Source organism: Zootoca vivipara, chromosome 6, assembly GCF_963506605.1.
Source record: "Zootoca vivipara chromosome 6, rZooViv1.1, whole genome shotgun sequence".
Lineage (NCBI taxonomy): Eukaryota > Metazoa > Chordata > Lepidosauria > Squamata > Lacertidae > Zootoca > Zootoca vivipara.
In genome coordinates this window covers 40,758,540-40,783,279 of record NC_083281.1, presented here as the reverse complement: position 1 = coordinate 40,783,279, position 24,740 = coordinate 40,758,540, and the positions used below count along the sequence as shown (strand labels likewise).

Genomic DNA, 24,740 nt, shown 5'->3' with positions numbered 1-24,740 from the left:
ATATGAAAACAAGAACAAAGTCAGATAATAAAGGGATTTGGGGGAGTTAATAAGTCACTGTCGCTCAGGGAAAAAAACAGGTAAGTAACAAACACAAAAACGAAATAAAAAAAATTCCTTCCAGTAGCACCTTAGAGACCAACTAAGTTTGTTATTGGTATGAGCTTTCGTGCGCATGCACACTTCTTCAGATACTACAGGCTACCTACCTGTAAACACAAAAACAGTAATACAGAGTTGCAAATCCACAGGATGAAAAAACAGCAAACCAGGGTAACCAAACATCCAGTTCTTTAATATGAAATATGAAACTCTATGCAATTTTCTTTGTATTAGTCTTTTACTTTGCTTGCTAGACAGTCTAGTGCAGCGTTTCTCAACCACTGTTCCGCAGCACACTAGTGTGCCGCGAGACACTGGCTGGTGTGCCGCGACGTGCGACGACGAGAAGGGCTATTTGCATTGTCAAGTTGCATTGTCAACACTGACCCGCCGGAAAGGAAGCCGCCCGGGTCACGACGTGGGGCGAGCGCAGCTCTCAACAGGAGGGTGGGTGGTTTTAGACAAACTTAAAGAAGCTGGCTGGATGAGCTCAACCTGAAACTTGCTGAGCAAAGGATTGTGCTGGCAGAGAAATCAGCGGCTTGTGAAGTCTTATTACAGGAGATTGCAACCAACACAGCAATTGGCAAGTGTTTCTTACAGTCATAATTATATAGTCAATATAGGGCGGCACAGAGTTAATTTTTTTAACTTTTTTAATGGTGGTGTGCCTCGTGATTTTTTTCATGGAACAAGTGTGCCTTGGCCCAAAAAAGGTTGAGAAACACTGGTCTAGTGAATTGTCCCCTAGCATAGTTTCTAGACCTCAAGATTTTTATTGAATCAAGCTCAAAATCTTCAGTTCATTCTTGAAGAGAAGCTGCGTACTGCTCTTCAGGACATTCTGATGCTTCCAAATTAACTCTAATGAATGGTAATAATAATAATAATAATTAATTTTATTTATACCACACCCATCTGGCTGGGTTTCCCCAGCCACTCTGTGCGGCTTCCAACATTAAAATTTAAAAAAAATAAAATACATTAAAACATCAGTCATTAAAAACAGGGCTGCCTTCAGATGTCTTCTAAACATCAGATAGTTGTTTATTTCTTTGGGTGGGCATTCCACAGGGTAGGCACCTGAGAATGGTAATGCCGAGAATGGTAATGCCATGATGTATTGTATCTCTACCACAAGGAATGCTCCAAATCTAGGAAAGGACCCCACCCCCAACCTTTACTCTCATTGTGTGCTTATGCTCAAAGCTCAGAAGATTCTCACTCCTCCTGTAATTCTAGGGAGCCCGAGGGTCCAAAGGGGACACTGGAGATTCAGGAGTCAAAGGCGAAAAGGTGAGCAAATTGGTATCAAAGCATGAAAATGGTTGTGTAACCTGTTCAGATAAGTGAGCTATTCATCTTGCTCACAATCTGTGGGCCTCTCCTCTTTTATTCATGTCCCCTGTTTTGCCTTCTTGTATCACAATTCATTTTCTCTCCCCTGTAGGGAGCACCTTGTACCGAGTGCCCTGCCTCTCTGGAAGGTCGGGAGGCCATGGTTTCCATTCCAGGGCCTCCAGGAGAGAAGGGTGAGCCAGGGCTTCCCGGTACTGGGCTTCCTGGAAAACCAGTAAGTGACCCTTGGTGTGCACCTCCATTGGAGAGGAGTGGGGGGGGGTGACAATAGAGCTAGAGGGAAGGTGGTTCCCATAGGCGAAATAAAAAGTTGCATTGCAGGGGTTTGGACTAGACGACCCTTCCAACTCTATAATTCTGTGATACCTGGGGCAGGTAAAAAGGTTTTGTGAGTCTATGGCATAGTACGTTCCTCTTAAATTAGACAAACTGGTACAGAAGCTCAGTGTAGAAGATAAACAGGGGTGAGAATTGGGAACCAATTTCTAGTGGGCTTCTCTTATTAGGCTGCCTGGAAGACTTGATTTGTTGGAAAGACTGTCTTTGTAGCAGGATCCAAGGGGCCAGTGAAGTTTGAGCAGAAAAGCTTTTTCTCTTATATTGCTTGCTGTACTTTTTCAGGGAAAACCTGGGGAATCTGGAACGAAAGGTCAGAAGGTAAGAAAAGTCTGCCTGCTGGAGTGCTTCTTTGTGAGATTACATAACCCAAGGGGGTTGGTGGCCAGAGCTGGCTTCGGAAAGGGGTGAGGAGGTGTGGTATTTTCACGCTCCTTGAGACAAAACCAGAGGCACAGGAAATGCATCTCTAGGGAGCAAATATATTCTCATTATATTTACACAGTATAATTGGAAAAGCAAGCTACAAACAAAGTACAGTGATCTATAAGAAGTTGCAAAAGACCGGAAGGAAACACAAAAATCAAATATGCATGCGGTGCAATAGGAGGAATGTCAACACCCGCAGTCCAACACAGGTGTAAAACTGCTAAAAATCTCATCAATGCAAATGAATCCCTTCTGTGCCAAATTGTGCCAGTTCCCGAAGGGGCCCATAGAAGTTCAGTTCCTTGCTTCTACACGTAATAAGGCTTCAGGTACTGGGGTTGGAAATACCCCCGTCTCAGTACTTGTAGAACCATTTGCCAGTCAGCGTAGAGCAGTGGTGAGGAATCTTCAGCCTATGGGCCTAATTAGGACCACCGGGTCTCTCCATTTGGCCCACAATGTTGTTTTGATCAAGCCATGCTCAGCTGTCCTACACCTGACAACCGATGTGGGGCTAAAAGCCCCATGCACAGTGCTTTGGGAACTCCAATGATCAGGTGATTGTCAGTACTCTTGTAGACAGTGCTATGCAAAAACAGCTCGTCTGATGTCATTGTGACATCGGATGATTGACAGGTGGGTGGCCCCACCTATTTGTCAGGCATGGCCTGCAGGGGTGTGGGAAAGGTAAGGATCCATCCTGCTGGCTGGATCCAGTCCCCTTTCCTTCCCCCTGCCCCTCCTCCGGGTGCAGAAGACAATACATGGACAAATTGTGTGGCTTGGTATAAGGCAGCTTCATGGACTAGATTGACTTGGGAGTTATGTGGGTTACAGGTGTAAAGCTTTGCAAGGAGAACAGGGTCATATGTTCAACAGCATGAGAGACAGCTTCCCCCAAGTGTGGCCGTGTAGAGTGGCCAAGAGGCAAAGGAACGTATGGCTGGTGGGTTTTTTTTTGGGGGGTGATTAAAAGAATTGTTTAGAAGAAGTAATTTCATCAAGTGCGGGTTGCCAGGCAGGGCCAAGAGAAGCAGCACCTTTTGAAATCGATTTTACACAACTCTTAAAGGTACAGTCTACCCTAGGCTATAGTGTTGTAACCACCAGTAAGCATCACTGCAGGAGAAAAGTGTGTCACGGCTGCTGTTGCCTACCCACAGCCACTAGAGGGAGGTGCACACCCCTTTCCCTAGCAACCACATTTAGGGGGGCTGTCACCACGCAGCCTTTAGGTTGCCTGGCAACCTTGTATTAGAATTCTTAATGCTTTAACGTTGGTTCCAGCAGGTGTTAGGAAGGTTAAAAATGAAATGAAGAGACCCTATTTGGGTGCTACGTATTTGTGATCCCTTACAACCACCAGCAGAAAACCACAGCCTCCATGTTTCCTAACAACCACTGCTCACAAAGCCCAGTCCTATCTCTACAGGCTACTTCAACACAGGAACATAGGAAGCTGCCTTATACTGAGTCAGTTCATTGGCCTATCTAGCTCAGCACTGTCTGCACTGACTGGAAGCAGCTCTCCAGGGTTCCAGGCAGGGGACATTCCCAGCCCTACTTGGGGATGCCACTGGGGACAGAACCTGTGTGCTTTTGTGGGCAGAGCAGGTGCACTACCACTGAACTATGGCACAAAAGAATAGCAGATTATTGTTATATTTATATCCTGCATTTCCTCCAATCATCTCTCACCTCGCCCTCAGTATTATCCTCACAACGAGCCTGTGTAGTAGGTTAAGTTGAGAGACAATGACTGACTCAATATTATCCGCACAACAGCCCTTTGAAGTAAGTTAGGCTGAGAGGCAGAGACTTGCACCCGGGCACCCAGTATACTTTGATGCTGAATGGACATTTGAATCTGGGTCTACCCCACAGTTCTCGTCTGTCCCATGAGCCACTACATCCCACTGGCTTTTGTAGTGTTGTGCCACAGATACCAGAGTACTCACAAAGAGCAGCAGATTTTTACTTCATAAACAAGCAATGGAACCATTGTTTTGTGTGATTTCTACTGCATAAACAAGGCAGATTTTGGTGTAGCCTTGGAAGTCCTAACAAAGAAGCTAGAGAATTCCTCTTTCCCCTCCCAAAAGAAACCCTTTCTGCCCACTGCTTTTGGCTGCCCCTGAGTTACAGTACATGGTTCAAGCATAGCTGCCAAGTTATCCCTTTTTTACAGGGATTTTCCCTTATGCTGAATAGGCTTCCTCGCGAGAAAAGTGAAAACTTGGCAGCTATGGGTTCAAGTGGGCCTATGAAAACAGCCACTCCAGTCTGTATCCCTTGTTTCTATGATGCTGTGCCAAGACAATGGGCTGCCTTTTGAAGATGGTTCAGAAACTGCAGGAAGTGAAGATTTCAGCAACCAGATGATTGACTGGGACCTGGTGGTCTGGGAATATACCACCAATTCTGGCCAAACTGTGCTGGCGGCAGATTGCCATTTCCTCCAGCATGAGTTTCCCCAGGGAAATGCAGCAGGGAAAAGAAAAATCCCCACTCAGACACAGATCTGGAAATCCCTGGCCTGTGCCTAAAAAGCATGGCACAGTGTGGATGAGCTCTGTATTGAAATCAGCATCTTTCAGACCAGGGGTGTCAAACTCAAATTCATCGGGGGCCGCATCAGCAGTTTGGTCACCCTCAAAGGGCCGGTTGTATCTGTAGGACTATGTGTCCACTCTTTATTATCAAATTATTGTCACTGCATTCAATTATTGTTTTTTGTAATAATGTAAGTAATAACTAGCTCTGAAAGCAGAAACATAGTCAGAATAATGGCAAGTAGATATTCAAATGTACAATTATTGTACAATTTATTGAAAAATGATTTTTGGTAACTGCACTGGGTGGTGGAGGCTCGCTAGGGTTTCATGCAGGAGCTTTGCAGAGCTACTGGTACCTGGAGATGCTGGGGTCCTTCTGCATGCAGGACAGCTGTTCTGCCAGTGAGCCACCACCCTTCACCAAAGGGACTGGCTGAGGTTGACTCACTGGAGCTGCTCTCCTGGTTCCAGGGTTTAAGGGCCAGAAGTATAAAGCAGCATCCTATGTTTCTGAGGAGAGGGAGAGGGAGGGGAGGGAGGGAGGAAGGAAGGAAGGAAGGAAGGAAGAAAAGAGGGAGTGGGAGGGAGAGAGGAAGGAAGGAAAGAGGGGAGAGAAAGAAGAGTAGGAAATAAGGAAGGGAATAAAGAAGGAAAGAAAAAGAAAGAGGGAGAGAAGACGGAAAGGGAGAAAGAAGGAAGGAAGTAGAGAGGGAAAGAAAGAATAAGAATGAGGGAGAGGAAGAGAGATGGGAAGGATGGAAGGAAGAAAGGAAGGAAGTAAGGAAGAAAGAAAGAAAAGAGGGAGCAGGAGGGAGAGAGGAAGGAAAGAGGGGAGAGAAAGAAGAGTAGGAAAGAAGGAAGGGAATAAAGAAGGAGAGAAAAAGAAAGAGGGAGAGACGACAGAGATAAAGAAGGAAGGGAGGAGAGGGAAAGAAAGAATAAGCACGAGAGAGAGGAAGAAAGAAAGGGAAGGGGGGGTCGCCGCCTTGATTCAGCGCCAGAAAAGAGCGCGAAGGGACCCAGGGGCAAAAAGCATTTCCCGTGCAGCGTGAGGCAGCGGGTGTCCGTTTTAGGAGACGTGTGTAAAGCCTCAGAGTTGCACGCTGAGCCGCTGCTGAGCTCACGTTCATGAGGCTGAGCCGTGGCAGGAGGAGGAGGAGGTGAGGCAAGAGGAGGAGGAGGAGGAGGCTTGCCGGGTCGGTGCCCGGCAGCGCCATACGGAGAGTCCCGAGCCTCTGGGACGCAGCAGTGCTCTGTAGGACTTTGAATCCTCCTCCTCCACGCGGTGCTGCTGGGTGCTTTGTCTGTGCTGCTGCAGCAGCAGCAGCAGCCGTTTCCAGGCGCCGAGCCGTGGCAGGAGGATTCAAAGTGCTACAGAGCACTGCTGCGTCGCAGAGGCTCGGGACTCTCCGTGCGGTGCTGCTGGGCGCTGACCCGGCAAGCTGCCTCCTCCTTCTGCTGTGGCTCGGGGCACTCCACGCAGTGCTGCTCTGGCCGCCTTTCTACCCCCACCCCAGGCCCCAGCTGTTTGTCGGCGCTTTGTCTGCGCGGCGCTTCAGCAGCAAGGTCCCGCTGCTGGGTCCCGCTGGCTGGGGCGCTCGGCGGGCCACATGACGAGGTCTGGCGGGCCGGATTTGGCCCCCGGGCCTTGGGTTTGACACCCGTGTTTCAGACTCTCTCCACTTTAGTATATAACCCATAGCTGCCAAGTTATCCCTTTTTTACAGGGATTTTCCCTTATGCTGAATAGGCTTCCTCGCGAGAAAAGCGAAAACTTGGCAGCTATGATATAACCTTTACTATTATTATTTGGATCTGAACTGTGCCTTGAGGTTGGATTTAAAAAACAACAACAGGGAGGGTGAGAGGTCTAGTTTGTCATTTTTTATCTTTTTGATATGTTGTAAAAATAAATAAGAACAAGTATGTATAAAAATCTATCCTGTCTAGGGTGCTTCTGGAAGCCCAGGTGATCCTGGCATACCAGGCACAGCAGGTTTGCCTGGTCTTTCTGGTGAACCTGGAGTCAGAGGTCCATCAGGAGCTAAAGGTGAAAAGGTGAGTAAGCCCCTTGTTGGGGTACAACCACCATGCGGCCAGGAGGGACCTAATGTTTTTGGAACAGTGTGTGTGTGCACCTGTGCAAATAACCAAACTCCCCCCAGGGTGAGATTTCTCTCCTGTTGACTCTCAAACTTAACCCATTTCGGAAAACTGTTCAACTCCTGAAATGTTTGAAAACCAAGGCACAGCTTCCGATTGGTGCAGGCGCCCCGGAAACAATAGCCGACAGCTCTATCGGACGTTCAGCTTCCAAAAAACGTTCAACATTTACTTCCGAGTTTTCGGCGTTTGGGAGCTGATTTGTTTGTCAACTAAGCCATTCAAGAACCAAGTTTCCACTGTATTGCCCTGTCAAGCAGTAGGAGTATTTTACTACACTTGCAATCCTGTAGTAAAATTGCCATCTGCAAACAAGGCACTGAGTGAGTGGGAGAACGGTAAAAATAATGGTTGTTGTTGCCATTACCTCTCCCCCCCCCCCGCTCTCACCAATGCCCTGGAGCAATGCTAAATCTAAGGCAGTGGGAGGTGGATAGAAATTGGTGGCTGGACCACTGAAAGAGGAGTTGGTGTGTTGTTGTTGCTGCTGCTGGTAGAGACTTTTGAAAAGGGGGAGAAAGGAAAATGCCCATTGCCATTGTTAAGGATGAGCTGCTCCTCTGATGCCAAATTTTGTGTGCACACCTCTCTGGTTTTTTATCCTTTTTTATTTTTTTATTTTTTGGTGCAGGGAAAGAGGCTCTCCCAAGTTCACCACAAGCATAAAGGGCCACAAAATTTGGAGCCCATTTAAGTTCATCCCTAAAACAGCTTGGTTCATATCAGTTATCGTGTACCTGGCCACGAGGCAAATGATCCTCAAGCATATCTCTCAGTGGGGTGGGGTGGATCAGAATCCTGCTTTCTGGCCCACCCCTGGCTGCCCTGCTTTAAAGTTCATGTTTGCAAAGAAGAGCCTACACACACAAACTTCCTTTGCATGATCCAAACCATCTTGTTTGGCAGGGCGTATGCCCGTAAGCACAAATGTAAAGAGCCAGCAGACACAATTACAGCTTGCCTCCTTGGTGCAGCCAATGACTATCCACATGGGCCTCTGGTCTTAAGTGTTTATGTGATGGGAAATTTTGATTAGGGATAATGGGGTAGGATATCTGGGACATCTAGTCTGGGGCATCTAGATTGGTCTACTGTTTGTTGACATATCACTCTGCATTCTTCCCCACTCTCACCATCCCGGCCCACAGGGTGATGCTTGTGACTCCTGTCCCACCCTCAATGGAGACCTCTCTGGTGCGGTTGGGATCCCAGGAAAACCAGGTTCAAAAGGAGACCGTGGACTTCCAGGTGTGGGACAGCCAGGCAAACCTGTAAGTAGCTTTCCGACTGATCAAAATGGTGCTGGGAATGCCAAATTCAGAATTTAGTCTGATTGTTTTAAGATCAGTTCAGTCATTAACTGCTGTTAACTACCATTACTTTGAATTATTTATGTGAACAATTAAGGCTGCATCCCTAGAACCAGATACATTTTGTGTTTGTATCATAGATTTATCAACTGTTGCATGATCTTTTAGCCAGTTTAGATACGGGTAGGTGTCACAAGCAAGCATGAAGGTGGGAGGCCTTTGCCATGCTTCCAAGTTAGCATCTGGTACTCAGATACTCTGTACAGTTATTTGTTTATTTACAGCACTCCTATATCACCCATTAATAATAATGTTTTGGAAATTCCATGCAACTACAATAGCTGTTAACATTTGATAGATCTTCCACAAATATGTCTAATCCTTTAAGACAGCACAACTTGCAATAACAACTTTCATAAGTTAATTACGTCTCATGTGAAGAACTAATTCCTTTCATCCGTCTAGAACCTGCTGCCAATCACTTTTATTGGATGACCCAGTGTTAACTGCCTCATTTTTATTCCTTTAATTAACTGGCTCGATTTACATTTCACAACGCCTTCACAAAGTATCTCAGTAAAAGATCTTCCCTGAATACAGGTGACCGTTTCTGTTAAGTATGAGAATGTCAAATAATTATAATTTTAAACACTAGCATTCCTTGGTAAGACAAAGCAAGACATCTTTGTTATTTTAAAAGCAAGTCATGCTCTCACCTTATTAAGTTTGTGAATATAATATCATTTGTGAGATAACCAATGATGATGGCAGTATGGCTCTGTTTTCACAGATACTGATTTTCAAACATAATTTGAAACAGTATGAATACCATTGTTCGCAGTGGGAGTGTCAAGAGATTTGAGAAACATATTCTAAGCACATCCCACGATTTCATAAAAGCACAGGAAAGATAGAGAATTTGCAACAGGGTCTCTGAATTCAGCATCTTGAAAATCTCATTAAAAAAAGAATCAAGTTTCTATCCCTCATGGCTATGAAGAGAGGCTTGAAAGGGTGTAGGCAATGTCTACTCCAGTGTTCAGAAGAGTAAGGTTGAAATGGTCCTGCACTGAGCATGGCATTATCCCTTCCTGCAACTATCTGAAGTAGATGAAATTATGCACACTAGGGAAATTATGCAAATGTTCGTGATTTATGGTGGTTCGTGATTTATGAAGGCTGTATAATTCTGTTTTTCTTGATGCAAAATTAGAGTGATCAAGATGCAGAATGATGTTATCTTTTGGTTGTTCGTGACAGCAAAAATATCCTTTCACAGGATGAGGCTGGAATAAGAGCCTCATATTTCTTTGCTTTACAAATATCCTTTTTGGAGTACTTTTTAAGAAGCTACTTTAAAAAGTTTGTTTCACATAGCTAGTAACTTTCTGATAGACCAGTATGCTTTTTTTAAAAAAAATCTGCAGCACTGAAAGGTCTAAGAATGATTAATTGCGCCCATTAAATTTTCCAGAACTACTCATTTGAAATCGAATATCAGTTTAGAGCAAATGCTGACTGTTTTAGCTTCCTCAGATAAACAGCTAGCTTTCCCCCTAGCTTTCTAGCTCAGAACTATACAGGAACTGAAAACCTGCTGTGAACTCACAGAAGGTAGACAATATATTCCTCTAAGGCAACAGAATATGGATCAGATGTGTTGCAACCAGCATGAGTGACGTCTGGGGGGCTCTAAATTTTTGAAGGCTAATTCTACTGCGTGTTTCCTCCTCTCACCACCAGGGGAAACCAGGACTTCCGGGAGTTCAGGGACCTCCTGGCTTGAAAGGACTGCAGGTGAGCAACATAGCTGGACGGGGCTTTAAATGTACCTTGTTTCCATGGGCAGACGGGGTCGCTTTCTCCCAGGCACTGCTTGAACCTTGGCCTGGCTACCTATTTTGACAGCCGGGCCCAAGAGATAAGAGGAAGAGTGACTTGCCATTGCTAACCAGCCACAGAAGGTGCTCCACAGACACCCAGTTGGGGTAATGAACAAAGAGGGTTAAGGCTGCGGTGCAGAGATGCAGGAGGAGGGAGCATAAAATTCCAGGGAGGGAGATAAGGGGAATCACGGAGCCAAGGCTGTTTAAATAGCTACGACTCAGGTGTGCGTCATTCATTGGGTGGTTTGGTGATGTTGTGTTTCCACTAATCTGTCTGTTGCGTCTTTCCAGGGGGAGCCAGGTCCTCCAGGGATAGGAATCCAAGGTCCAGAAGTGAGTATGGCCACTGTGTGTGTGTGTGTGTGTGAATAGTTTCTGCAACCATGCGTTGCAATTAGAACAAGACCCACCCACGTCTCTCTTCTTTCTCAGGGGGAAATTGGACAGAAAGGCTCACCTGGCAATCCTGTAAGTAGAATCTCGCCTTGCCCTGTTCAGCCACGTTAAGGCAGGTCAGCCACAGTAGACCTGTCATGCCTAGACAGTGACTCAGAGGATCCCTGAACCAGACTCTGGTGCTAACCTGGAAGGCCTTAGAGGAGCCACGTAGCCCTGATGACCCAACAGCAAAGTCCTGAGATGAGCAGCGTGGAGTTAACTGCTTTGCAAGGGATTATGACCTAGCATGGAAATTCACTCATTTGCAGAAGGCTCCTCGATGTTCCAGACAGGGGGAACGAGCTGGGGTCTGGGGCAGATTTTTATCAAAGCTCATTTTCCTTTTCTCAAAAATCCTTGTATGATTTTTTTAGTTGCAGGTATTTAGCTGCAGCTTTAGTTGCAGGTATAATCGACTCTGCCCTGAATGCATGGGCGTAGCCACAGGGTAGGGGTGGGGGCAGCAGCTCACCCCAATCAAGTAGATAAATAAAAATACTTCACTGGAAGTAGCAATAATCAGAATGTTTGAAATTGAAAGGCTCACTACAGTCACTTGGATGGTGATTTTTCTGAGCACTTAGAGTCAAAAGAAAGTAATTTAAGCAACTCTTGTTGAAAAATTTCATTCTGAATCTGTTAGACAGAGCTAGACAGAGGATGATGACAGGGTGAGTGTCCTGCCACCCCCCCCAAAAAAAATCCTGGCTATGCCCATGCCTGAATATGTAGACTTCCTTCACCAGGGCAAGTGGAGGATGCCCCAAAGGATGGCACACAGAACATATCTAGACAACTACATCAACTTTTTTGTGGTTCCTTCAGGTAGGAATGTACAGAGCATTCTGAAATTGATAGCAAGAAAATTCAATGGCATCTCTACTTTTTTTTCCCAAAGGCTTTGCAAACTCCCAATGTAACCTTTGCTAACCTGGTGCCCTCCAGAGGTTTTGAGCCACAATCCTCATAAGCTGGCTAGTCCAAAGCATTGGGAGAGGGGGAACCAGGTTGGCAAAAGGTACGTGGCAAAAGTGTAACAAAAGGAAATGTTTTGCTATTGAGATATCTTCATGTTTCCAGAACCCGGCTTTGTTCTTCCTGTCCCTTTCACTTTTGCTGTGATTCTCTTTTTTTCTGTGCCACAGGGATCCCCAGGACCTCGAGGGCCACCAGGAAATGTTGGGGGAAAGGGGGAAAAGGTGAGCGTTGACATCTGGGTTGTATAATTTGCAGTGGGAATGGAGAAATGGCATCTAACAGCCTGCATGGCCGTGGTGGGTTCATCTTTAATTTTTTATTCATTACCACTGAGCTGTTGCATCAAATGAATGATGAAACAGATAAAATGTCAGTGCAGTGACATGTACTCCTATTCCAAGGTGAACCTCAGTAGAAAACGGCTTTAATTCTGTGCTGTTCACACAGCGCCATTTCACTGAGGATGAAATTACTGGTTTGCACCCTGCAGCAATTACGCCATATTCCATTGCATTAATATAAGAGCGTGGGAGACACTGTGTTTGCAAAGTATACTTTATATCCCACAATATATGTGCAAGATATTAGAAATCTCCAGCATAGATTGTGTTGGGCCTTAACCTTGTTTTAGAGCAGACATCCCCAAACTTCGGCCCTCCAGATGTTTTGGACTACAATTCCCATCTTCCCCGACCACTGGTCCTGTTAGCTAGGGGTCATGGGAGTTGTGGGCCAAAACATCTGGAGGGCCTGTTTTAGAGCAAATGACACCTCTTCCGCCATTAACAGCAGAACGTTGTCAGCTTGGATGTAACATTGCTCTTTTCCCTATAGGGCTCCCCAGGTCTTAAAGGTGCCATAGGACCCACTGGGCCTCCAGGTGCCAGTGTTACTGGCCCACCAGTAAGTACCGTTGCTTTGTAGCTCTGGAAATCTTACAACCAACCAGCACTGTGTGCTTTCTGACTCTTGTTGTCCTGATATTCTCCTCCAGGGCCGAGAAGGCCAGCAGGGTCTCCCGGGAGTTCCTGGATCCGATGGTTCAAAGGTGGGCAAGCTGTGTGCTTTGAAAGAAGATTTATCTGGAAACTAAAATTATCCTGTCTAATCATTGGGCTGCACCAGGTTCTTAATTACCTGTGAACCACTCACTTCTGACAATCCCACTGCTGGCAAAAACCTGCACTGGCCTTGAAAGTCTTAAAACAAAAGGAACTTGATAGGCCTGTGGATACAACCTGCCATGGCTGTTACCTGGATGGAATCCAATCAGAGAAAGTTTCCTCCCCTTCTTAAAAATGCCCAGGTGCCAGATCCACCCTTCCTAGTTTAGAGCATGGATAGGCAAACTAAGGCCCAGGGGCCAGATCCGGCCCAATCGCCTTCTAAATCTGGCCTGCGGACGGTCCAGGAATCAGCTTGTTTTTACATGAGTAGAATGTGTCCTTTTATTTAAAATGCATTTCTGGGTTATTTGTGGGGCGTAGGAATTCATTCATTTCCCCCAAAAAATATAGTCCAGTCCCCCACAAGGTCTGAGGGACAGTGGACCAACCCCCTGCTGAAAAAGTTTGCTGACCCCTGCTTTAGAGCAAAACTTCTGCTTGTCCCTTGCCTAGAAAGTGTGGATCTGAGAGGTTCTCTGTTTGTCTCATGTTTCTAGGGGCAAGTCTGAGCGGTTTTGATTTGTCTCACCACTTTCCCCAGGAAAACCCTATGTTTACTGCTGAATTGGAATGATCCACAGAAAAAACTGATTGACATTTGCTCTGATTCAGTAGTTAACAGCAGGTTTTCCCAGGGAAAAGTCCTCAGGCATCCTTAGTGCCCTCTTTAATATTGAAGAGGGGCTTGTGCAACTAAGAATTCGCTCACGCTGCTTCTCACCTTCTTGGATGCTCTGTGAAAAAATAGCAGTGATGCTCCTGAGTACTGCTGGCCCTTTGCCTGCCTCGAGGCCACAGCACTTGCCTGACCCCACTCTCTTTTGAAGCAGGCTCTGAAACGAAAGTGTTGAAAGCCTGAATTTTGAAGCTTTGGATCCAGCTTTGGCATGACTAATGTGTGGATGTTTCGTGTAAACACTTCACTTCCACCCCAAAATAAGACTGACTAAAACGTCTAAGGGTCAAAGAGCATGCAGCACAGAACATGCTTTCTCGTTTGCAAAGCAGAGATGGCTGTTCACGCCGTGGCGGTTTTGAAATTTGCAGCGCAAATGCTCAGCGCTGTTCTAATGACAAGCGGTGCCTCAAAGGCCAACATATGGTGCTGAAAAGTAATTTGGATTTGGGGTGCGTACTCTTCTTTAATAACTCCCAATGTTAGCAAGAGAGATAAAAGGGGTTATTAATTATGTGTGCGTCTTTTGAGGGAATACCTTCAATTATTCAATAGGAGCCACTGTGCGCAGCCCTCAAAGATCTGTTCCGTGGTCCTTGGTGTTTTCAAGTTGTTCTTATTGAATTTAGCATGTCACTCAGCTTGTTTTTCAGTGCAGCAATGCTGTTATCATGTTGGGTGGAAGGTAAGGGTGGGCCGTGCCACAGATGCTTGGGGGGGGGAGAGTATATAGTTCAGTGGTAGAGCATCTGCCTTGCATGAAGAAGGTCCAAATTTCAATTCCCTATGTCATATCCAGGTGCGGCTGGGAGAGACTCCTTGCCTGAAACCCCAGAGAGCCACTGCCAGTCAGTGCAGACAGTATTGAGCAAAATGGACTTCGGACTTTTTATAAGGCAGCTTCCCATATTCCTTCTCCACTCCTACACCACTGCCTGAGAAAGATTGCACAGCAGAGTTTGGACCCGAGATACTTCCAGGCTCAAAGCCTGACACCATTCCAATGCACGGGTACACCCACCTACAGCCCCCTCTTCACCACTGCTTAGCTGTTTCCCAATCAGCTGGGCACTGGTGGGGCAGACAGCTGGGAGGGGAGGTTTAAACCTCCCTTCCCAGTGATTCTCTCTCTGCCCCTCAAGCTGGTTGAAAAATGCTGAGCAGCAAAAAAAGAGGAGAATTGCTCCTTTGGGAGTCACAGCTTCAAGGCATTGAGGTAGTAGTTCCCGGTGGAACTGGCTTCCCTCACTTTACTTAGTGGGAAAGGTAAGATGCAAGGAAGACTTTGGGAACTGCTACTTCAAGGTACCCCAGGTGAGGAAAGCCTTTAGGAATTGGCACTCCAGGCATCTTGAGGCGATGGATCCTGATGGAACCAGCTTCTCTTACCATTTCAGATGGTCCTGGCAATGATCACCAAGTCCTTCAGAAGATTCCTAGGAAGAACTGTAGGGAACACAGAGGAATTCATTCATTCATTCATTCATTCATTTTTACTCGAAGCCACTGCCACACAAAAAAGGTAGGCAGCTGGCAGGCCAGTTGAAAAGACTTCAGGAGCTAGTTCTGGCCCAGGGGCCATTGTTAACTCCCCTCTTGTAATGTAAGGTAAGTCCAAATGATTTCTGATCAACAGAGGAGTTTTCTAAAGGTGGGTAAGGAATTAGTTAGCTCAGAGGGAAAAGGGGTTCCAGACAGTGGGACGTCAGAAGGCATGAAAACTGGAGTGAAAGAAGCAGGCCAAAGAGAGCTGATCAAAGGAGCTTGCAGATGTGCTTCTTTGCACACCTGAGAAGCAAATGGGACCGTGTAATCACTCTGCACATGTGTGCGCGTGTGTGCTATTGCCAGCAGCATGCTTCTCCAAATATCTGACTCTTCTTTCTCTTCCTTTCTTTTTCTCTAGGGTGAAAGGGGAGCCAGAGGAGAGAAGGTGGGTCAGCCTCCTTCTCCATCCCAAATTTTGCAATGCTTTAGTTCCTTTTGGTGTCTTTCCACACCATCAGCATCTTATACAACAAACACCTGCTGTTTTGTCATGTGCTGCACACAATTCTCCCAGTTCTCATCTTTCTGGGGATGCAATGCACTGGCTGAGAGAAGCACGGTGCACCTTTGAGTAATCCAACATAAGGAGGAGCCAAAAACACCCTGCCACTCCTTGTTCATGTGGACCAGGGGTGTTACTCTGGGGATAACAGGCCCTGACTCTTGATTATGTGCCCCATTCCAGAGCCCCTAAGAACACAAGAAGAGTCCTGCCAAAGGCTTATCTAATCTTCTCCCACAATGGCCAAGCAGATGCCTCTGGGAAGCCCACAAGCCATACATGAGCTTGGATAGCTCAGCCAGTAGAGCATGGGACCCCACATTGGGCAAAATATTCCTTCATTGCAGGGGGTTGGACTAGATGACTCTTGTGGTCCCTTCCAACTCTACAAATTCTGTGATTCCATTAGCACAGTCGCCTTCTCCAGTAGGAAAGGATCCCTGTGCCCCCCCCCACTTCTTGGTCCCCAGGTGTCTCTCCCTCCTTACGCTCCTCACCTCTATCTTCTCAGGGAGATTCTGGTGAGTGCAGCTGCCAGCCCGGCCCTCGCGTGGACTCGAGCAACATTGGTCTTCCGGTAAGCGTCCCTTCATGCTCCTGCTGCCCCCAAGGCCTTGGGGATTTGCTGCCAGGCTGGATGATGGTTCAAGCCACCTGTGCCCCCCCATTCTCCGCTCAACGCCTTTGCTGCTCCGGAAGCTGGAACGCCCATGTCCTGCTTGGCCTTTGCTAAATGCTCTCCCCTTTTGGACCCGCAGGGTGCCCCAGGACTGTGGATCGGGACTTCCTGGCAGCCTCAGCCGGGCCCTCAGGTGTGTGGGTGTGTGTATGTGCATGCTTGCTCCTCTGTGCGTAGCGACCTTGGCTCCTTTCTCCCCATCGCCCGCCCTGTTGCTCTCTTAACCTCTTCCTCTCTCTTTCTTTGTGGTGTTAACAGGGACCGCCAGGTGTTCCAGGCCCTCCAGGCCCACCAGGAGCTCCTGGGAGGCAGGTAAGTGGTAGGAGAGCCATATACCCCAGCATCCTACAGACAAGAACAGGTAGGCATTGTCAGTGCCAGCTCCTGTATTCTTTGTGGTGGTGGGGAGTGGATAAAGTACAGCATTAGTGGACTCAGTTAACCTGGAAGAGAAGGGCTTCCAAGCCCAGTATTCACTCCTACTACCCCTGACTTCATTGGTTGTGCAGTGCACAGTAGGAGCGGCAGGTCTGCTTAGATGGGGACCCAGTCCTGGTGTTGTGTGCTGTGCTAAGCAAATGAGTTATGTTGTGGCTGTGAGCCAGTGTGTTGCCCTCAGCTGTTCTCATCTCAGCCTCATGGAAATTACACAGAATGCTTAAAAGCTTTGGGAGGGTGGAGAAGTCCAGCAAGAGTCCCAATACCATGACCCTTTTCTTGCTGGGCCATCCCTGTGTTGGTTGATCAAGAGCAGGAGGCAGAAATTGCTCTCCAAAAGCTGATAGTATGTAACACTATACCTGTTTGTTCTATATATTGCCCTGGCAAAGGGGAGCCCTCGGTACCACCTGGATGGAGAACCAGTTCACAACATTTCCTTTCCTCCCCTTCCTCCCCTCCCAGAACACAGACATCAGTGTGGGGTGATGAGCCTAGTTCCTCCACCTCAACTAAACATGATGGCAGAGGCTTGTTTTGACTTAAGACACATTGGTTGGTGGCAGAACAGAGAATTGTGGCAGCACTCCACATGGAACATGTGCAACGGAAGTATTCCCATCTTATAGACCTTTTTCATTCTAAAGGGCATCTAGATCTTAGGCATGTCTCCCCATCCCCTCTGCACAATTGTTGGCTGAAAGAGCAAAAGGTGTGCCTTCTAGAGGTGGGGAGAACACCATGCAAGCATTATGAGTCCTGATCTAAGCTGCAGAAAATCACACCCAACCACAATACTCCTCCTGCCTCCTAAGCCTCCACACCCCCAGCCCTTTTCTTTATCTTATCTTTCTTTAAGTCTTGTTTCATCTTCTTGGATGCTCACCAGATTTCTATAGGCTCCCCATATATCTCTGAGATTCATCTTCTTGACTGCCACTGCTTCTGTCGGTGATATCCACAAGGGAGTTTTTCTTCCCAGAATATCTTCGTATCTCCTCCATACATTGTACAGGAATCTTCTTATTACATGATTGAAGAAGGTCTCATGTGTTTTTGCTTTGGCATGGGGGAGAAATTTGATTCAGTTCACATTTAAAAGTGGGTTTATCAAATTTGCACTTTCCAAAACAATATGAGAACCAAAACTGCATGCAGAGTGTGTTTATTAGGAGAAATTTGAAATGAAATGCTAAAAAAAAAATTCACTTGCATTTTTAAAAGGAAATTGCTACAGAAATGTGGAGAACTTAAGTTAAAGGCTCATCCAAACTTCTTCTTCTTCCATTGCTCCCCACTCCCCAGGAACGTCCACTCTCTAGCACTGAATCAGAGCAAACATCAATCAGGTATTTCATGAATTGACATTTGCTCTGCATGAGTGCTAAAGAGCAGGTTTTCCCTGGGAAAGGAGTGAAAGAAGCGGAAAACTGCTTACACCCAAGCTTTCTAGGTGTGGGATTGTGGAAGTGCGGATAAGCCCTGAGACTGGAAAAACCAGGAACTAAAAGAACTGAAATTGACAGATTTTTCCATCCCTAGTGTGGATGAAGAGCCATGCTGGGGCCTTGGGGGAGCTCAAAGGGAAGAAACGGGGCTCATCACATCACTAGATCTCTCTGGTCAGAGAGAGGAATAGGGAATTCCTGACTTGGTGGCAACAGTCACCAGCAGACTGTCAATGATTGGTTGTTACCCTGATGAAGAAGGTGCCTAGGAGGCTGCCAACCAATGGAGAGGCCAGTCTAGGAGTCTAGGAGCCAGTCAGGGCTTGAGGAATAGGTAAAGGAGTTGAAAAGTCTGAGAGGGGTGTTCTGGTGCTCGCTGAAAGGCATGGAAGGCAGGTATCGGATGTCCCAAGTTCTGGTGCTTTAAGGTGCCATCATCTTGCAGCAGAAGCCCTTTGAGCAAAGCTCACTTCGGGAGGCAAGAGTTGGGAAGCACTCAAAATATTCAAAGTTTCTCCTTGCCTTTAGGGCATCCCAGGACACAATGGCTTGCCGGGACTGCCTGGGACAGTGGGAGACTTGGTAGGTACAGGACTGCGGTGTCCGCCTTTTCCTGCCCTCGCTCAGGCCTGTGCTTAGTGCTGCCCCCTTTTGCTCAGCTCTGCCCCAAGCCTCCTCCATCACCCCACCAAGGAGAAGTGCAGAAGAGGTGCAAACTAGAAGCTATTTTTTTTTTATCAAAAGCAGCAACCAGGAGGCTGCTGGAGGGAACCTGTTAGGTGTTTATGCTGCTTTTGGCACAATTCCCTAGAAGCTCATGGCTCCGATAAAAAAGGAAAGGAAGATGGCTCTGTTTTATCAATGCATTTTTAAAAATTTCTCTCCTCCTTTCCATCTCCCCATTGCAGGGACCACTGGCTGCTGAGAGCATGGCTGTCCTTAAGGTAAGGCAAAAAGGATCTCTGGTTGGCTTTTGCTCTGGTGTGAGGGACAGAATGTGAGACGCCAGCAAAAGCTGTCCTCTCAAGAAAAGGTTAGAAAGTCACCTGTCCAATGTGTTTCTGTCTTTGGATGGTGGGCTGGACTGCAGCAGTGATTCAGTAAGCCATGGTCTGTGGGGCATTTTTCAGGTGATCCTAGAGACTGTCTTTATTTATGTCTTTATTTTATTTTATTTTATTTTGAGTGCCACCCTGGGCAACTTTCCAAGAAAGGGTGGCATGATAACAATAACAACAGCAGCAGCGGGAACGGCAACAACAATAATAATGGAAAATACCAGAATCACTTGCCACAGCAAATGGTGACAAACTCCAACAGAATTGCGCTGACACAGAGCAACAGGGAAAACGAGGCAATTATTAGGAAGGCGTTGCCACGTTTGCAGATGCTCCAATTTACTGAGATGCTAGTCAATGAAAGTGCTTCTGCAACAAACCCCAGTGCAGAAATGACAGACTGTCCTGCCAGTATCCTTCTCACCAGAGCTGGCAGGATTCCCCCACTCCTTGTTACTTGTGCATCATTCACACTACAAATAGTACAACATTTAATACAAATGTTGACAATTAATGTCAGAAAGGCAGTGCTGGAATATTCTGCTTCTCCCCCTCTTTTTCTTCTTCCCTTGCCAGAACATTTGTGGAGACTGTGCTAACATACAAGCTTCCCAAGTCCCCGGCACAACCAAAGGCGAAAAGGGTGACCAAGGCATGCCGGGAGCCCCTGGCATAGATAATTGTGCACGGGTGAGTAGCCAGTCAGGCTTGGGTCAGATTCAGATTCCTGGAGCTGGGCTTGAAGAGCACTGTAAATCAGACTGTGAAATCAGTGACCTTGCAACAGCACGAGTCTATAACAGCCCATTCTGCCAAGATGATGTGACACATTTGTGCATCTTAGTAAGTGATGGGAAATGCTAAAAACTCAGGACACATGAACATTTGAGAGCCAGAATTTTTTTTAAAAAAATCATTATGTTTATTGATTGTAAAACAATTCTGACGGCATGAAACACACATATCTCCAATACAAACACTTCATCTCAGAATGTAATATACAAATGTGTAATATGGTTCACCGTCAAAATAATTCTCCCAAATCTTTCACAACAAATCATTACAAGATCTGTCCATCCAAAGTTTCCACTTCTGTTATTTCTTTCCCTATAATTATATTGATCACTGCCCAGACTTTATTTTTCCATTATCTAACCACTAGAGTTTCTTCCTTTTTTCTGTCTACTGGCAATTCTTAACATTTTGGGAGGTCAGTGATACAGTATATGTTAAATGTGATAAATTCAGGGTGGTTGGTTTGTTTGTTTTTACTGTCAGAGAGCTCAAAGATCAGAAAGTGACTTTTTCTCAATGGAATGAAATCCTTCCCTCATTCCCATAATAAACCAGTAAATGTTGGCAAAGAGTGCAGGAGAGCCCTTGCTCAATCTCAACAAATCACAGAAATGCCTTTGGTCAACGTACCAACATATAGTCCTATGTAGAGTCCCATTTCTATATACAGAAGGGGGTTCGTCCCCCCCCCCACCTATGCTTTGGACTTCCTGTTTGCATGAGAGCTATACAGATAGAGCTCACTTCATCAGTCATGGGATTCCGGTTGACACATGTTGGGCTCCACCTGTAGGGGTCCCTATGGAAATGATAGGCCCAACACAAGGACATTGGGCATGACCAGGAGTAGGGCATCATACATATTTTGCCTTACTAACATAAGCAGCTCCAATAGCTGGGTTTTCTTTGATTATACCTATCAAATGCCACTCGTGGTCCAAGATTGATGCCTTAGCATCTCATATTGCAAGGGGTTCTGGGGTACACTAATCAGGTCACCTACTGCTTCATTGGCATCCCTTGAAAATATGGCTGCTCACGTGTTTCTGGCAAGTGCTGAGCTGTAATGGTAAGTCATACTGCAAACTCTGGATAAAAATTTAAATGTCTGCATCTCTTCTGTTTTCAGTGCTTTGCTCTTTACCCTAGAGCAGAAGAGGCTCGGGTGAGTAAAACTCTTGGCTGAGTAACTATGGAGAGGGAATCATGAAAAAAACAAAAGCCTAAAATATGCTATGAGTTAATTAATTAATCAATAGCACCTTTCTTCCACCCAGTAGTATGCAAAAAGTGTCCTCATCAGCACATGCTATTTGCACTAAGGGTTCATCATTAGCCAGGTGAGGGAGACCAAGCTCTGTGTCCTCTTGATCATCATGTTCTCACTAGCAGTTCTGTACAGGTATATATATGCCTGCAGCAAAATGCCAGTCTATACAGTACTGATGCAATATGAGACCCTTTTGCCCTATACTGTCCTTGATCCAAGACACTTCGTTCTTCAGCTCAAGTTGCTGAGACTTCAGGTTCAGCAAAGCTTAGGGGAAGCTTAGGGGATTCTGAAGATATGTGTATTTCACATCATTCCTTGAGCTCCAGAGGTAGCTTGAGTAGATTATTATAGTGAGCTAAAATCCAACAATAATTCCAGAAAGTCAGCTGTTGTGCCTTCCATGGGTGAAATACCATGGCAGAACCATGGCTTAGCATAAATGTGCAAGGGTGCAGGTTCCTCTGAGAAGGAGATTGCAGCTACCCTTGCCCTCCATGGTTGTTTTGCTGCTAAGCCATGGCCTGGACAGACCATGAGCTGTATGAGCTGTAGCTAAGAATAAACCTATGAAGAGAGCTTAACCACAAGCCCAGGTTTGGGTAGTTCAGTGTGGTGCAGTAGCAAAAATAGCTGTGGAGGAGAAAACCAGGCCAGTGAAAGAAAGTTATCTGGTTAACAAGCAGAATCTAAGGCAGTATTATTGTATCTGAATAGTATACAAATAATTAAGGGATGGGTGGAATCAATAAAAAGTATCTAACCACAAAAATATCTAAGCAAGAACACCAAACCAGATGGGTTGTCTCTCTTCCAGGCGCCAAGGGGAGGGACTGTCAAATAGCAAATGCAGCTTGGAACAATGGGGTTGGATCAGGTTCACAATACTGGAATGGGGCACAGGCCAGTTTTAACTGGGTATTGGGGGAAATAAGAAATCACAATGGCCCTGTTCTGTGATCCTGTTCAGAATCAAGGACCTTTGCAACTTTATTTGTCTCTTTAAAAAATGGTGGAGATGCAATGATATATTACCCATTTTAGAATGAGTCTAAATATAGAAGTATTTTGTCTGTAGTCAACAGTGCATGCAAATAGGCAGCCCAAAACAGCTGCTACACTGATTTAATCTTCTATGGGACTGTGGGTTCTGGAAAATGAAAGTTCCCTAGCCCAGTGCCAGTTCACTGATCTGTTCCGATGTGAATTCTGGCATTCAAGTTGGGTCTTGTTCCAAAGGGAAATGGATCCGAAAGACTGAGTTGGCTCCTCCTTGAGGCTGCACCCTATATGCACTTAGCCTGGAATAAGTCCCATTGAACTCAGTGGAACTTACTTCTGGGTGAAGATGCCTAGGATTGAACTGTAAATTATGCAATCTTAGGTCTGGCAATGACCAATTTTACTGCATGGTCATCAGCGCTCAGTTTGCTGAGATTTCTCTCTAGAAGCTGTTTTCTTGAAATAAGTCCAAATAGATGTTCATTGGTGGTGGGGTTGTGTGACAATCCAGCAGTATTGTACTGAAGCAACTAGCATAAACAGAGAGCTCATTCTCGTGATCTATGTCTTAATTATTATTTTTCTGTTTGTTTAAAAAATCTGGAAGAGGACAAAGAGCACATCAGGAAATTTTTACCAGTTGAATCATAACTACCAGAACTGCAAACAGCAAAAGGTCTTGTGGCACCTTAAAGAATATCAAATTTAATTATGGCACAAGGTTTCACGGACCATGGGATTGAGCCACGATCCTGAACAGGGAAACATATATATCACATGACAGGGGAGGGAATGTGGAGGAGTGAATTCAGAGGGAAATGAAATGCAAGAACAACAAAGAGCGACAATTATCTGAAAGCAAAATAGTTACACTGACTGATTAACAAGGTGGGAGCACTGCCTTTTTAACTGGACAATGTAACTATTTTGTTTTCCGGTAATTGCATCCTTTGTTACTCACACCTTATTTCCCTCTGAATCTCATTCCTGTGCTTTTTCACTCGCTCATATTTGCATGTATATATGCTTGCCAATTCAGACTTACACTTAGTGCAATGGATGGAATGTGGTCTTCAAAAGCTATTTATTCATAATACATTTGTTAGCTCTTAAAGTGCCACGTAACACTTTGTTGTTCTTCCTTCAACAGACTAGCATGGCTATCCTTCTGGCAAGGATCATGTTAGCTTGTAAATTGAAAGCTGCTGGAAGTCCTCCTCCAGTAGATGCTGTTCTTTGTTTGGAAACTGCTGGCATCCTTTAACTGCATAGAAAGGTTGGGATTGACCCAATGCATCTTGTCTTTCCTTCCAGGGTGATAGTAGCAATGACCAAGATTGTGCTGGAGGTCCTGGCCACCCTGGAATCCCCGGATTACCTGGAGAGAGGGGGGAACAGGTAATGCTTGATGTTTTAATTATGTTTTTAGATATGCTGTATGCCACCCAGAGTGGCTGGGGAAACCCATTGGGTGGGGTATAATTAAATAATTAATATTATTAAGACACCAAGGAGCCACAAAGTATCTTGAGTTTAGGAATTATAATTTTCTCTTTGCTTCTCCTTCTGTGCAGGGCCTACCAGGCCCAAGAGGACCTCCTGGACCAATTGTGAGTACATCCCTTAGGCCTTGCATCTTCTGATTTTTGGTTTCCATTTTCAATAAAGATTTTTAGCTGCCCTTCTGGTGCCTGTGCACCATTCACAATCTGCAACCATTTAAAACCACAATGCAAATGCTTTTGTTTCCTCCCTCGAGCCTTTGACCCTTGCAGCATCCTTTTCACCACAAGCTGAAGCCTGTCCAAAGAGCCAGAGAGAGTAAAATGCATTTAAATATCCTTCCTCTTTTGTGCCTGGCCCATGGTGTATATTTGGCCTTTTACATCCAGGCCATGAGCAGCTGCTCATTGTGTTTAATACAAGTTCCGAAGAAAAGGGCTCAAATTGCACTGGGGAGAAGGAAGGGATAGGCAGGTCTCTGTTCTTTAAGGTAGCTTTGCTTTGGGGAAATACTGCGGTGGATTCATTTGGAAAGGTGAGTCCATCACTCTGGTGCTGCGATGGGAGAAATTAAGTCCTGCTTGTGTCAAGAAAGCCCTATCCATTCAAGCCAAATCTCTGCTTTCAGTTTCCTCCGTCTTCACCCACCTTCCCTAGCCTAGCCAATGTGATTGCCAAGGTATGATTTCACTGTTTCTTCCCTTAGGGCCCCCCAGGTTTTCCTGGAACGCCTGGCGCACCTGGATTACCTGTAAGAACTCAGTATAGCACGTGCTCTGTGCAGTCCTTTGTTGCCGCCGCTTGTTTGGCTTCTCACCCCTCCTCCTCCTCCCTCCTCCTCCCTCCTCCTCCAGGCTCTGTATCTAATAGCACAGCCAACCTCCCATGCACACTTGGTCACATGATCTAACCCCCGCCCCCAGATAAAGGCCCATCTTCTGTAGATGTGGATCAGCAGGACTGGAAGGTTCTCCAACCTTTTGGCAACATGGGAATCATCTAATCTGGGATTCACGCTAGTCCCCCAAACTGGTTAATCAGGGTCATTCTGTGGTCTTCCCTCAGCACCATACAAGCATATTCTAAAACCTTCCAGAGT

General features: G+C 45.9%; 1 protein-coding gene across 7 annotated transcripts in view; it reads left to right on the top strand.

The window, feature by feature from the left end:
- The window catches only part of COL16A1 (collagen type XVI alpha 1 chain), a 134,437-nt gene that overhangs the window by 80,789 nt on the left and 28,908 nt on the right, over positions 1-24,740 (top strand). For 3 of the 7 annotated variants that reach the window (XM_035121181.2, XM_035121180.2, XM_060275836.1), the window contains exons 28-49: positions 1,345-1,398; positions 1,553-1,675; positions 2,083-2,118; positions 6,732-6,839; positions 8,093-8,215; positions 9,998-10,051; positions 10,432-10,473; positions 10,573-10,608; positions 11,724-11,777; positions 12,391-12,459; positions 12,551-12,604; positions 15,305-15,331; positions 15,960-16,025; positions 16,207-16,260; positions 16,386-16,439; positions 18,542-18,595; positions 18,922-18,957; positions 19,648-19,761; positions 20,996-21,031; positions 23,453-23,536; positions 23,713-23,748; positions 24,348-24,392. In XM_035121181.2, coding sequence (XP_034977072.2) covers positions 1,345-1,398; positions 1,553-1,675; positions 2,083-2,118; positions 6,732-6,839; positions 8,093-8,215; positions 9,998-10,051; positions 10,432-10,473; positions 10,573-10,608; positions 11,724-11,777; positions 12,391-12,459; positions 12,551-12,604; positions 15,305-15,331; positions 15,960-16,025; positions 16,207-16,260; positions 16,386-16,439; positions 18,542-18,595; positions 18,922-18,957; positions 19,648-19,761; positions 20,996-21,031; positions 23,453-23,536; positions 23,713-23,748; positions 24,348-24,392 — 1,359 coding nt within the window. The remainder of the gene's footprint in view (positions 1-1,344; positions 1,399-1,552; positions 1,676-2,082; positions 2,119-6,731; positions 6,840-8,092; positions 8,216-9,997; positions 10,052-10,431; positions 10,474-10,572; positions 10,609-11,723; positions 11,778-12,390; positions 12,460-12,550; positions 12,605-15,304; positions 15,332-15,959; positions 16,026-16,206; positions 16,261-16,385; positions 16,440-18,541; positions 18,596-18,921; positions 18,958-19,647; positions 19,762-20,995; positions 21,032-23,452; positions 23,537-23,712; positions 23,749-24,347; positions 24,393-24,740) is intronic. The other 4 variants (XM_035121184.2, XM_035121185.2, XM_035121183.2 and 1 more) reach the window with 4 other exon arrangements.